Source organism: Oncorhynchus keta, unplaced genomic scaffold, assembly GCF_023373465.1.
Source record: "Oncorhynchus keta strain PuntledgeMale-10-30-2019 unplaced genomic scaffold, Oket_V2 Un_contig_16229_pilon_pilon, whole genome shotgun sequence".
Lineage (NCBI taxonomy): Eukaryota > Metazoa > Chordata > Actinopteri > Salmoniformes > Salmonidae > Oncorhynchus > Oncorhynchus keta.
The window spans coordinates 22,501-36,731 of NW_026279779.1; the positions used below are offsets into that span (position 1 = coordinate 22,501).

Here is a 14,231-nt window from a genome sequence, read left to right on the forward strand (position 1 = left end):
AGACTCTGTGTGTTCACCTTAACTACTTCTTCTCTCAGATTTGACAGAAGACGGCTTCCGTGCATCTAAGAAGAGGTCTTCAGCCCAGAAGACCAAGAGTTCAGGAAGCAGGAGAGATGGACCATCAGGTAGACAGTGGTCCTTAGAGTCAGGACACAGTCACCCTTAGAGTCAGGACACAGTCATCCTTAGAGTCAGGACACAGTGGTCCTTAGAGTCAGAACACAGTGGTCCTTAGAGTCAGAACACAGTGGTCCTTAGAGTCAGGACACAGTGGTCCTTAGAGTCAGGACACAGTCACCCTTAGAGTCAGGACACAGTCACCCTTAGACTCAGTCAGGACACAGTCACCCTTAGACTCAGTCAGGACACAGTCATCCTTAGAGTCAGTCAGGACACAGTCACCCTTAGAGTCAGTCAGGACACAGTCATCCTTAGAGTCAGTCAGGACACAGTCGTCCTTAGAGTCAGTCAGGACACAGTCATCATTAGAGTCAGGACACAGTCACCCTTAGAGTCAGGACACAGTCACCCTTAGAGTCAGGACACAGTCATCCTTAGAGTCAGGACACAGTCATCCTTAGAGTCAGGACACAGTCATCCTTAGAGTCAGGACACAGTCATCCTTAGAGTCAGGACACAGTCATCCTTAGAGTCAGGACACAGTCACCCTTAGACTCAGTCAGGACACAGTCACCCTTAGAGTCAGTCAGGACACAGTCATCCTTAGAGTCAGTCAGGACACAGTCGTCCTTAGAGTCAGTCAGGACACAGTCTTAGAGTCAGTCCTTAGAGTCAGTCAGGACACAGTCATTCTTAGAGTCAGTCAGGACACAGTCGTTCTTAGAGTCAGTCAGGACACAGTCGTCCTTAGAGTCAGTCAGGACACAGTCATCCTTAGAGTCAGGACACAGTCATCCTTAGAGTCAGGACACAGTCATCCTTAGAGTCAGTCAGGACACAGTCATTCTTAGAGTCAGGACACAGTCATCCTTAGAGTCAGTCAGGACACAGTCGTCCTTAGAGTCAGTCAGGACACAGTCATCATTAGAGTCAGGACACAGTCACCCTTAGAGTCAGGACACAGTCACCCTTAGAGTCAGGACACAGTCATCAGGACAGGTGTTGTCTGGACCTCACAGTATTATATAGCTGTGTTGTCTGGACCTCACAGTATTATATAGCTGTGTTGTCTGGACCTCACAGTATTATATATCTGTGTTGTCTGGACCTCACAGTATTATATATCTGTGTTGTCTGGACCTCACAGTATTATATATCTGTGTTGTCTGGACCTCACAGTATTATATATCTGTGTTGTATGGACCTCACAGTATTATATATCTGTGTTGTCTGGACCTCACAGTATTATATATCTGTGTTGTCTGGACCTCACAGTATTATATATCTGTGTTGTCTGGACCTCACAGTATTATATATCTGTGTTGTCTGGACCTCACAGTATTATATATCTGTGTTGTCTGGACCTCACAGTATTATATATCTGTGTTGTCTGGGCCTCACAGTATTATATATCTGTGTTGTCTGGACCTCACAGTATTATATATCTGTGTTGTCTGGGCCTCACAGTATTATATACCTGTATTTGTCTGGACCTCACAGTATTATATACCTGTATTTGTCTGGGCCTCACAGTATTATATATCTGTGTTGTCTGGACCTCACAGTATTATATATCTGTGTTGTCTGGACCTCACAGTATTATATATCTGTGTTGTCTGGACCTCACAGTATTATATATCTGTGTTGCCTGGACCTCACAGTATTATATATCTGTGTTGTCTGGACCTCACAGTATTATATATCTGTGTTGTCTGGACCTCACAGTATTGGTCCTTCTGTGGCTCAGTTGGTAGAGCATGGCGCTTGTAACGCCAGGGTAGTGGGTTCGATTCCCGGGACCACCCATACTTAGAATGTATGCACACATGACTGTAAGTCGCTTTGGATAAAAGCGTCAGCTAAATGGCATATATTATTATTATATTATTATATTATATTATTATATATCTGTGTTGTCTGGGCCTCACAGTATTATATATCTGTGTTGTCTGGGCCTCACAGTATTATATATCTGTGTTGTCTGGACCTCACAGTATTATATATCTGTGTTGTCTGGACCTCACAGTATTATATATCTGTGTTGTCTGGACCTCACAGTATTATATATCTGTGTTGTCTGGACCTCACAGTATTATATATCTGTGTTGTCTGGACCTCACAGTATTATATATCTGTGTTGTCTGGACCTCACAGTATTATATATCTGTGTTGTCTGGGCCTCACAGTATTATATATCTGTGTTGTCTGGACCTCACAGTATTATTATCTGTGTTGTCTGGGCCTCACAGTATTATATATCTGTGTTGTCTGGGCCTCACAGTATTATATATCTGTGTTGTCTGACCTCACAGTATTATTTGTCTGGGCCTCACAGTATTATATATCTGTGTTGTCTGGACCTCACAGTATTATATATCTGTGTTGTCTGGACCTCACAGTATTATATATCTGTGTTGTCTGGACCTCACAGTATTATATATCTGTGTTGTCTGGCCTCACAGTATTATATATCTGTGTTGTCTGGACCTCACAGTATTATATATTGTGTTGACCTCACAGTATTATATATCTGTGTTGTCTGGGCCTCACAGTATTATATATCTGTGTTGTCTGGGCCTCACAGTATTATATATCTGTGTTGTCTGGACCTCACAGTATTATATATCTGTGTTGTCTGGACCTCACAGTATTATATATCTGTGTTGTCTGGACCTCACAGTATTATATATCTGTGTTGTCTGGACCTCACAGTATTATATATCTGTGTTGTCTGGACCTCACAGTATTATATATCTGTGTTGTCTGGACCTCACAGTATTACATATCTGTTTGTCTGGGCCTCACAGTATTATATATCTGTGTTGTCTGGTATTATTTGTCTGGGCCTCACAGTATTATATATCTGTGTTGTCTGGACCTCACAGTATTATATATCTGTGTTGTCTGGACCTCACAGTATTATATATCTGTGTTGTCTGGACCTCACAGTATTATATATCTGTGTTGTCTGGACCTCACAGTATTATATATCTGTGTTGTCTGGACCTCACAGTATTATATATCTGTGTTGTCTGGACCTCTCAGTATTATATATCTGTGTCGTCTGGACCTCTCAGTATTATATATCTGTGTCGTCTGGACCTCACAGTATTATATATCTGTGTCGTCTGGACCTCACAGTGTTATATATCTGTGTTGTATGGACCTCTCAGTATTATATATCTGTGTTGTCTGGACCTCACAGTATTATATATCTGTGTTGTCTGGACCTCACAGTATTATATATCTGTGTTGTCTGGACCTCACAGTATTATATATCTGTGTTGTCTGGGCCTCACAGTATTATATATCTGTGTTGTCTGGGCCTCACAGTATTATATATCTGTATTTGTCTGGGCCTCACAGTATTATATATCTGTGTTGTCGGGACCTCACAGTGTTATATATCTGTGTTGTCTGGACCTCACAGTATTATATATCTGTGTTGTCTGGACCTCACAGTATTATATATCTGTGTTGTCTGGACCTCACAGTATTATATATCTGTGTTGTCTGGACCTCACAGTATTATATATCTGTGTTGTCTGGACCTCACAGTATTATATATCTGTGTTGTCTGGACCTCACAGTATTATATATCTGTGTTGTCTGGACCTCACAGTGTTATATATCTGTGTTGTCTGGACCTCACAGTATTATATATCTGTGTTGTCTGGACCTCACAGTATTATATATCTGTGTTGTCTGGACCTCACAGTATTATATATCTGTGTTGTCTGGACCTCACAGTATTATATATCTGTGTTGTCGGGACCTCACAGTGTTATATATCTGTGTTGTCGGGACCTCACAGTATTATATATCTGTGTTGTCTGGACCTCACAGTATTATATATCTGTGTTGTCTGGACCTCACAGTATTATATATCTGTGTTGTCTGGACCTCACAGTATTATATATCTGTGTTGTCTGGACCTCACAGTATTATATATCTGTGTTGTCTGGACCTCACAGTATTATATATCTGTGTTGTCTGGACCTCACAGTATTATATATCTGTGTTGTCTGGACCTCACAGTATTATATATCTGTGTTGTCTGGACCTCACAGTGTTATATATCTGTGTTGTCGGGACCTCACAGTGTTATATATCTGTGTTGTCTGGACCTCACAGTATTATATATCTGTGTTGTCTGGACCTCACAGTATTATATATCATAACTCTATTTCTTTCCTTTTCCTCTTTGCTCTGTCTGTGTCTCTGTCTGTGTCTCTGTCTGTGTGTCTCTGTCTGTGTGTCTCTGTCTGTGTGTCTCTGTCTGTGTGTCTCTGTCTGTGTGTGTGTTGTGTCTTCCTGTGCTGTGCCATACACTTTGTCACACTCAGAGGCCAGCAGTGCCTACAGAGAGGTTCTGGACATGCAGAAGGAGATGGTTCGGTCTTTAACAGAGCAGAACCAGGCCCTGGGGGCAGACAGGAGGGTGCTGGAGCAGAGGTGTACAGAACAGAGCCTGCAGCTGCAGAGGAGCCACCAGAGGGTCCAGAGTCTGGAGCGGGAACTCAGCAAGGCCCCTGTCCCTACAGCAGGTGGGGTGGATACTGGGGGGTGAGGGGGCAAGAGGGGAGAGGACCTAAGGTGGGGTGGAAGGGGGGGACAAGGAGAGAAAAACCCTGGGGCCGTGAGAGACTGGGGGCCGTGAGAGACTGGGGCCCGTGAGGGACGGGAGAGACTGGGGTCCGTGAGAGACTGGGGGCCGTGAGAGACTGGGGGCCGTGAGAGACGGGAGAGACTGGGGGCCGTGAGAGACTGGAGAGACTGGGGGCCGTGAGAGACGGGAGAGACTGGGGGCCGTGAGAGACGGGAGAGACTGGGGGCCGTGAGGGACAGGAGAGACTGGGGGCCGTGAGAGACGGGAGAGACTGGGGGCCGTGAGAGACGGGAGAGACTGGGGGCCGTGAGAGACTGGAGAGACTGGGGGCCGTGAGAGACGGGAGAGACTGGGGGCCGTGAGAGACGGGGAGAGACTGGGGGCCGTGAGAGACGGGAGAGACTGGGGGCCGTGAGAGACGGGAGAGACTTGGGGCCGTGAGGGACGGGGAGAGACTGGGGGCCGTGAGAGACTGGAGAGACTGGGGGCCGTGAGAGACGGGAGAGACTGGGGGCCGTGAGAGACGGAGAGACTGGGGGCCGTGAGAGACGGGAGAGACTGGGGGCCGTGAGAGACGGGAGAGACTGGGGGCCGTGAGAGACTGGAGAGACTGGGGGCCGTGAGGGACGGGAGAGACTGGGGGCCGTGAGAGACTGGGGGCCGTGAGAGACTGGGGGCCGTGAGAGACTGGAGGAGAGGAGGAGAAATTGGGGTCCGTGAGAAATTGGGGTCCGTGAGAGACTGGGGTCCGTGAGAAATTGGGGTCCGTGAGAGACTGGGTTCCGTGAGAGACTGGGTTCCGTGAGAGACTGGGTTCCGTGAGAGACTGGGGTCCGTGAGAGACTGGAGAGACTGGGGGCCGTGAGAGACGGGGAGAGACTGGGGGCCGTGAGAGACGGGGGAGAGACTGGGGGCCGTGAGGGACAGGAGAGACTGGGGGCCGTGAGAGACGGGAGAGACTGGGGGCCGTGAGAGACGGGAGAGACTGGGGGCCGTGAGAGACTGGAGAGACTGGGGGCGTGAGAGACGGGAGAGACTGGGGTCGTGAGAGACGGGAGAGACTTGGGGCCATGAGGACGGGAGAGACTGGGGCCGTGAGAGACTGGAGAGACTGGGGGCCGTGAGAGACGGAGAGACTGGGGCCGTGAGAGACGGGAGAGACTGGGGGCCGTGAGAGACGGGAGAGACTGGGGGCCGTGAGAGACTGGAGAGACTGGGGGCCGTGAGGGACGGGAGAGACTGGGGGCCGTGAGAGACTGGGGCCGTGAGAGACTGGGGGCCGTGAGAGACTGGAGGAGAGGAGGAGAAATTGGGGTCCGTGAGAGACTGGGGTCCGTGAGAAATTGGGGTCCGTGAGAAATTGGGGTCCGTGAGAGACTGGGTTCCGTGAGAGACTGGGTTCCGTGAGAGACTGGGTTCCGTGAGAGACTGGGTTCCGTGAGAGACTGGGGTCCGTGAGAGACTGGGGTCCGTGAGAGACTGGGGGCCGTGAGAGACTGGGGGCCGTGAGAGACTGGGGTCCGTGAGAGACTGGGGTCCGTGAGAGACTGGGGTCCGTGAGAGACTGGGGCCATGGAGTCCGTGAGAGACTGGGGGCCGTGAGAGACTGGGGGAGGAGGGGATAGACTGGGGGGAGGAGGCGAGAGACTGGGGTCTGTGAGAGACTGGGGTCTGTGAGAGACTGGGGTCTGTGAGAGACTGGGGTCCGTGAGAGACTGGGGTCCGTGAGAGCCTGGGGGCTGCCGGAGAGCCTGGGGGCTGTGAGAGACGGGAGAGACTGGGGGCCGTGAGGGACGGGGAGACTGGGGGCCGGGAGAGACTGGGGGCCGTGAGGGACGGGAGAGCCTGGGGGCCGTGAGAGACGGGAGAGACTGGGGGCCGTGAGAGACTGGAGAGACTGGGGGCCGTGAGAGACGGGAGAGACTGGGGGCCGTGAGAGACGGGAGAGACTGGGGGCCGTGAGAGACGGGAGAGACTGGGGGCCGTGAGAGACTGGGGGAGGAGGGGATAGACTGGGGGAGGAAGCGAGAGACTGGGGTCTGTGTGAGACTGGGGTCTGTGAGAGACTGGGGTCTGTGACTGGGGTCTGTGAGAGACTGGGGTCCGTGAGAGACTGGGGTCCGTGAGAGACTGGGGGCCGTGAGAGACTGAGGGCTGTGAGGGACGGGAGAGACTGGGGGCCGTGAGGGACAGGAGAGACTGGGGGCCGTGAGAGACGGGAGAGACTGGGGGCCGTGAGAGACGGGAGAGACTGGGGGCCGTGAGAGACGGGAGAGACTGGGGGCCGTGAGGGACGGGAGAGACTGGGGGCCGTGAGAGACTGGGGGCCGTGAGAGACTGGGGGCCGTGAGAGACTGGGGGCCGTGAGAGACTGGAGGAGAGGAGGGAGAAATTTGGGTCCGTGAGAGACTGGGGGCCGTGAGAGACTGGGGTCCGTGAGAAATTGGGGTCTGTGAGAGACTGGGTTCCGTGAGAGACTGGGGGCCGTGAGAGACTGAGGGCTGTGAGGGACGGGAGAGACTGGGGGCCGTGAGGGACGGGAGAGACTGGGGGCCGTGAGAGACGGGAGAGACTGGGGGCCGGGAGAGACGGGAGAGACTTGGGGCCGTGAGGGGAGGAGGGGAGAAATTGGGGTCCGTGAGAGACTGGGGTCCGTGAGAGACTGGGGTCCGTGAGAGACTTGGGGCCGTGAGAGACTGGGGGCCGTGAGAGACTGAGGGCTGTGAGGGACGTGAGAGACTGGGGGCCGTGAGAGACTGGGGTCCGTGAGAGACTGGGGGCCGTGAGAGACTGGGGGCCGTGAGAGACTGGGGCCGTGAGAGACTGGGGGCAGTGAGAGACTGGGGGGGAGGAAGCGAGAGACTGGGGTCTGCGAGAGACTGGGGTCTGCGAGAGACTGGGGTCTGCGAGAGACTGGGGTCTGTGAGAGATTGGGGTCTGTGAGAGACTGGGGTCCGTGAGAGACTGGGGGCCGTGAGAGACTGAGGGCCGTGAGGGACGGGAGAGACTGGGGGCCGTGAGGGACGCGGGAGACTGGGGGCCGGGAGAGACTTGGGGCTGTGAGGGATGGGAGGGGAGAAATTGGGGTCTGTGAGAGACTGGGGTCCGTGAGAGACTGGGGGCCGTGAGAGACTGGGGGCCGTGAGAGACTGGGGGCCGTGAGAGACTGAGGGCCGTGAGGGACGGGAGAGACTGGGGGCCGTGAGGGACGGGAGAGACTGGGGGCCGTGAGGGACGGGAGAGACTGGGGGCCGGGAGAGACTGGGGGCCGGGAGAGACTTGGGGGAGGAGGCAAGAGACTGGGGTCCGTGAGAGACTGGGGGCTGTGGGCTGTGAGAGACAGGAGGGGAGGAGGGGAGAGACTAGGGGCCGAGAGAGACTGGGGGCCGTGAGAGACTGGAGGCCGTGAGAGACTGGGGTGGAGGAGGGGAGAGACTGGGGGCCGTGAGAGACTGGGTAGGGGAGTGGAGAGACTCGTGTTCTGCATTGTACTTCCTGTGTGGACCAGACACTGACTGTAGCTCCCCTGTAGGTGAACAGGCAGAGCTGCTGAGTCTGAGGCAGCAAGCCCAGGAGGTGGTCGACGAGAACGACAGCCTGAAGATGACCGTCCATCGCCTCAACGTGGAGCTCAGCCGCTACCAGACACGCTTCAGACCCTGAGCAAAGAAGAGGTAACTATACCTACCCTAACTATACCTACCATAACTATAACTAACTATACCTACCCTAACTATAACTACCTAACTATAACTACCCTAACTATATCTACCCTAACTATATCTACCCTAACTATATAACTATACCTACCCTAACTATAACTACCCTAACTATAACTATAACTACCCTAACTATAACTATAACTACCTAACTATAACTACCCTAACTATAACTACCTAACTATAACTATAACTACCCTAACTATAACTATAACTACCCTAACTATAACTACCCTAACTATAACTATAACTACCCTAACTATAACTACCCTAACTATAACTACCCTAACTATAACTACCCTAACTATAACTATAACTACCCTAACTATAACTATAACTACCTAACTATAACTACCTAACTATAACTATAACTACCCTAACTATAACTATAACTACCCTAACTATAACTATAACTACCCCAACTATAACTATAACTACCCCAACTATAACTATAACTACCCTAACTATAACTACCATAACTATACCTACCATAACTATACCTACCCTAACTATACCTACCCTAACTATAACTACCCTAACTATAACTACCTAACTATATCTACCCTAACTATAACTACCCTAACTATAACTACCATAACTATACCTACCATAACTATACCTACCCTAACTATACCTACCCTAACTATATCTACCTAACTATAACTACCCTAACTATAACTACCCTAACTATAACTACCCTAACTATAACTACCCTAACTATAACTACCCTAACTATAACTATAACTACCCTAACTATAACTATAACTACCTAACTATAACTACCTAACTATAACTATAACTACCCTAACTATAACTATAACTACCCTAACTATAACTATAACTACCCCAACTATAACTATAACTACCCCAACTATAACTATAACTACCCTAACTATAACTATAACTACCCTAACTATAACTACCTAACTATAACTACTCTAACTATAACTACCCTAACTATAACTACCCTAACTATAACTATAACTACCCTAACTATAACTATAACTACCCTAACTATAACTACCCTAACTATAACTACCATAACTATACCTACCATAACTATACCTACCCTAACTATACCTACCCTAACTATAACTACCCTAACTATAACTACCCTAACTATATCTACCTAACTATAACTACCCTAACTATAACTACCATAACTATACCTACCATAACTATACCTACCCTAACTATACCTACCCTAACTATATCTACCCTAACTATAACTACCCTAACTATAACTACCCTAACTATAACTACCCTAACTATAACTACCCTAACTATAACTATAACTACCCTAACTATACCTACCCTAACTATAACTACCCTAACTATAACTACCCTAACTATACCTACCCTAACTATACCTACCCTAACTATAACTACCCTAACTATAACTACCCTAACTATACCTACCCTAACTATAACTACCCTAACTATAACTACCCTAACTATAACCTACCCTAACTATACCTACCATAACTAACTATAACTATATACCTACCCTAACTATATCTACCCTAACTATAACTACCCTAACTATAACTACCCTAACTATAACTACCCTAACTATAACTATAACTACCCTAACTATACCTACCCTAACTATAACTACCCTAACTATAACTACCCTAACTATACCTACCCTAACTATACCTACCCTAACTATAACTACCCTAACTATAACTACCCTAACTATACCTACCCTAACTATAACTACCCTAACTATAACTACCCTAACTATACCTACCCTAACTATATCTACCCTAACTATAACTACCCTAACTATAACTACCCTAACTATAAACCCTAACTATAACTACCCTAACTATACCTACCCTAACTATATCTACCCTAACTATAACTACCCTAACTATAACTACCCTAACTATAACTATACCTACCCTAACTATACCTACCCTAACTATATCTACCCTAACTATACCTACCTAACTATATCTACCCTAACTATAACTACCCTAACTATAACTACCCTAACTATACCTACCCTAACTATACCTACCCTAACTATAACTACCCTAACTATAACTACCCTAACTATAACTACCCTAACTATAACTATAACTACCCTAACTATAACTACCCTCACTATAACTACCTAACTATATAACTATAACTACCCTAACTATAACTACCCTAACTATAACTACCCTAACTATAACTACCCTAACTATATCTACCCTAACTATAACTACCCTAACTATACCTACCCTAACTATAACTACCTAACTATAACTACCTAACTATAACTACCCTAAATATAACTACCCTAACTATAACTACCCTAACTATAACTATAACTACCTAACTATAACTACCCTAACTATAACTACCCTAACTATAACTACCCTAACTATAACTACCCTAACTATAACTACCCTAACTATACCTACCCTAACTATATCTACCCTAACTATAACTACCCTAACTATAACTACCCTAACTATAACTACCCTAACTATAACTATAACTACCCTAACTATAACTACCCTAACTATAACTACCCTAACTATAACTACCCTAACTATACCTACCCTAACTATATCTACCCTAACTATATAACTATACCTACCATAACTATAACTACCTAACTATAACTATAACTACCCTAACTATAACTACCCTAACTATAACTATAACTACCCTAACTATAACTACCCTAACTATAACTATAACTACCCTAACTATAACTATAACTACCCTAACTATAACTACCCTAACTATAACTATAACTACCCTAACTATAACTACCCTGACTATAACTATAACTACCCTAACTATAACTACAACTACCCTAACTATAACTACCCTGACTATAACTATAACTACCCTAACTATAACTACCCTAACTATAACTATAACTATAACTACCCTAACTATAACTACCCTAACTATAACTATAACTACCCTAACTATAACTACCCTAACTATAACTATAACTACTAACTATAACTATAACTACCCTAACTATAACTACCCTAACTATAACTACCCTAACTATAACTACCCTAACTATATAACTATAACTACCCTAACTATAACTACCCTAACTATAACTACCCTAACTATAACTATAACTACCCTAACTATAACTACCCTAACTATAACTACCCTAACTATAACTACCTTAACTATAACTATAACTACCCTAACTATAACTACCTAACTATAACTATAACTACCCTAACTATAACTATAACTACCCTAACTATAACTACCCTAACTATAACTATAACTACCCTAACTATAACTACCCTGACTATAACTATAACTACCCTAACTATAACTACCCTAACTATAACTACAACTACCCTAACTATAAGTACCCTGACTATAACTATAACTACCCTAACTATAACTATAACTATAACTACCCTAACTATAACTACCCTAACTATAACTATAACTACCCTAACTATAACTACCCTAACTATAACTATAACTACACTAACTATAACTATAACTACCCTAACTATAACTACCCTAACTATAACTACCCTAACTATATAACTATACCTACCATAACTATAACTATAACTATAACTATAACTACTCTAACTATAACTATACTACCCTAACTATATAACTATAACTACCATAACTATAACTACCCTAACTATAACTATAACTACCCTAACTATAACTACCCTAACTATAACTACCCTAACTATAACTACCCTAACTATATAACTATACCTACCATAACTATAACTACCTAACTATAACTATAACTACCTAACTATAACTATACCTACCCTAACTATATAACTATACCTACTATAACTATAACTACACTAACTATAACTATAACTACCCTAACTATAACTACCCTAACTATAACTACCCTAACTATATAACTATACCTACCATAACTATAACTACCCTAACTATAACTATAACTACCTAACTATAACTATACCTACTATAACTATAACTACCCTAACTATAACTATAACTACCCTAACTATAACTACCCTAACTATAACTATAACTACCATAACCATAACCACCCTAACTATAACTACCCTAACTATAACTACCCTAACTATAACTACCCTCACTATAACTACCCTCACTATAACTACCCTAACTATAACTACCCTAACTATATAACTATACCTACCATAACTATAACTACCCTAACTATAACTATAACTACCCTAACTATAACTACTCTAACTATAACTATACCTACCCTAACTATAACTACCCTAACTATAACTATAACTACCATAACCATAACCACCCTAACTATAACTACCTAACTATAACTACCCTAACTATAACTACCCTCACTATAACTACCCTCACTATAACTACCCTAACTATAACTACCCTAACTCTAACTATACCTACCCTAACTATAACTACCCTAACTATAACTATACCTACCAGACAGCCAAGGGGAAAAAAAGAGGTACGTTTACATTTAACATTTAAGTCATTTAGCAGACGCTCTTATCCAGAGCGACTTACAAATTGGTGCATTCACCTTATGACATCCAGTAGAACAGTCACTTTACAATAGTGCATCTAAATCTTAAAGGGGGGGGTGAGAAGGATTACTCTATCCTATCCTAGGTATTCCTTAAAGAGGTGGGGTTTCAGGTGTCTCCGGAAGGTGGTGATTGACTCCGCTGTCCTGGCGTCGTGAGGGAGTTTGTTCCACCAATACCTATAACTACCCTTACTATAACTACCCTAACTATAACTACCATAACTATAACTACCCTAACTATAACTACCCTAACTATAACTACCCTAACTATAACTACCCTTACTATACCTACCCTCACTATAACTACCCTAACTATACCTACCCTAACTATACCTACCCTAACTATAACTACCCTCACTATAACTACCCTAACTATAACTACCCTAACTATAACTACCCTAACTATAACTACCCTAACTATAACTACCCTAACTATAACTACCCTAACTATAACTACCCTCACTATAACTACCCTCACTATAACTACCCTAACTATAACTACCCTAACTATACCTACCCTAACTATACCTACCCTAACTATAACTACCTAACTATAACTATAACTACCCTAACTATAACTACCCTAACTATAACTACCCTAACTATAACTACCCTAACTATAACTGGTTCTGGATGTATAGATGTACTGTAGTAATGTGGTTCTGGATGTATTGATGTAATGTGGTTCTGGATGTATTGATGTACTGTAGTAATGTGGTTCTGGATGTATTGATGTACTGTAGTAATGTGGTTCTGGATGTATTGATGTACTGTAGTAATGTGGTTCTGGATGTATAGATGTAATGTGGTTCTGGATGTATAGATGTACTGTAGTAATGTGGTTCTGGATGTATTGATGTACTGTAGTAATGTGGTTCTGGATGTATAGATGTACTGTAGTAATGTGGTTGTGGATGTATAGATGTACTGTAGTAATGTGGTTCTGAATGTATTGATGTACTGTAGTAATGTGGTTCTGGATGTATTGATGTACTGTAGTAATGTGGTTCTGGATGTATAGATGTACTGTAGTAATGTGGTTCTGGATGTATTGATGTACTGTAGTAATGTGGTTCTGGATGTATAGATGTACTGTAGTAATGTGGTTCTGGATGTATAGATGTACTGTAGTAATGTGGTTCTGGATGTATTGATGTAATGTGGTTCTGGATGTATTGATGTACTGTAGTAATGTGGTTCTGGATGTATTGATGTACTGTAGTAATGTGGTTCTGGATGTATAGATGTACTGTAGTAA

At 44.8% G+C, this 14,231-nt stretch overlaps 1 protein-coding gene across 1 annotated transcript in view; it reads left to right on the forward strand.

Moving 5' to 3' along the window:
• Positions 1 to 8,395, forward strand: part of LOC127919280 (centrosomal protein of 89 kDa-like) — a 14,050-nt gene extending 5,655 nt beyond the window's left edge. Inside the window, exons 3-5 of the mRNA XM_052502796.1 lie at positions 39 to 128; positions 4,470 to 4,670; positions 8,265 to 8,395. Coding sequence (XP_052358756.1) covers positions 39 to 128; positions 4,470 to 4,670; positions 8,265 to 8,395 — 422 coding nt within the window. The remainder of the gene's footprint in view (positions 1 to 38; positions 129 to 4,469; positions 4,671 to 8,264) is intronic.
• Positions 8,396 to 14,231: the final 5,836 nt, after the last annotated feature.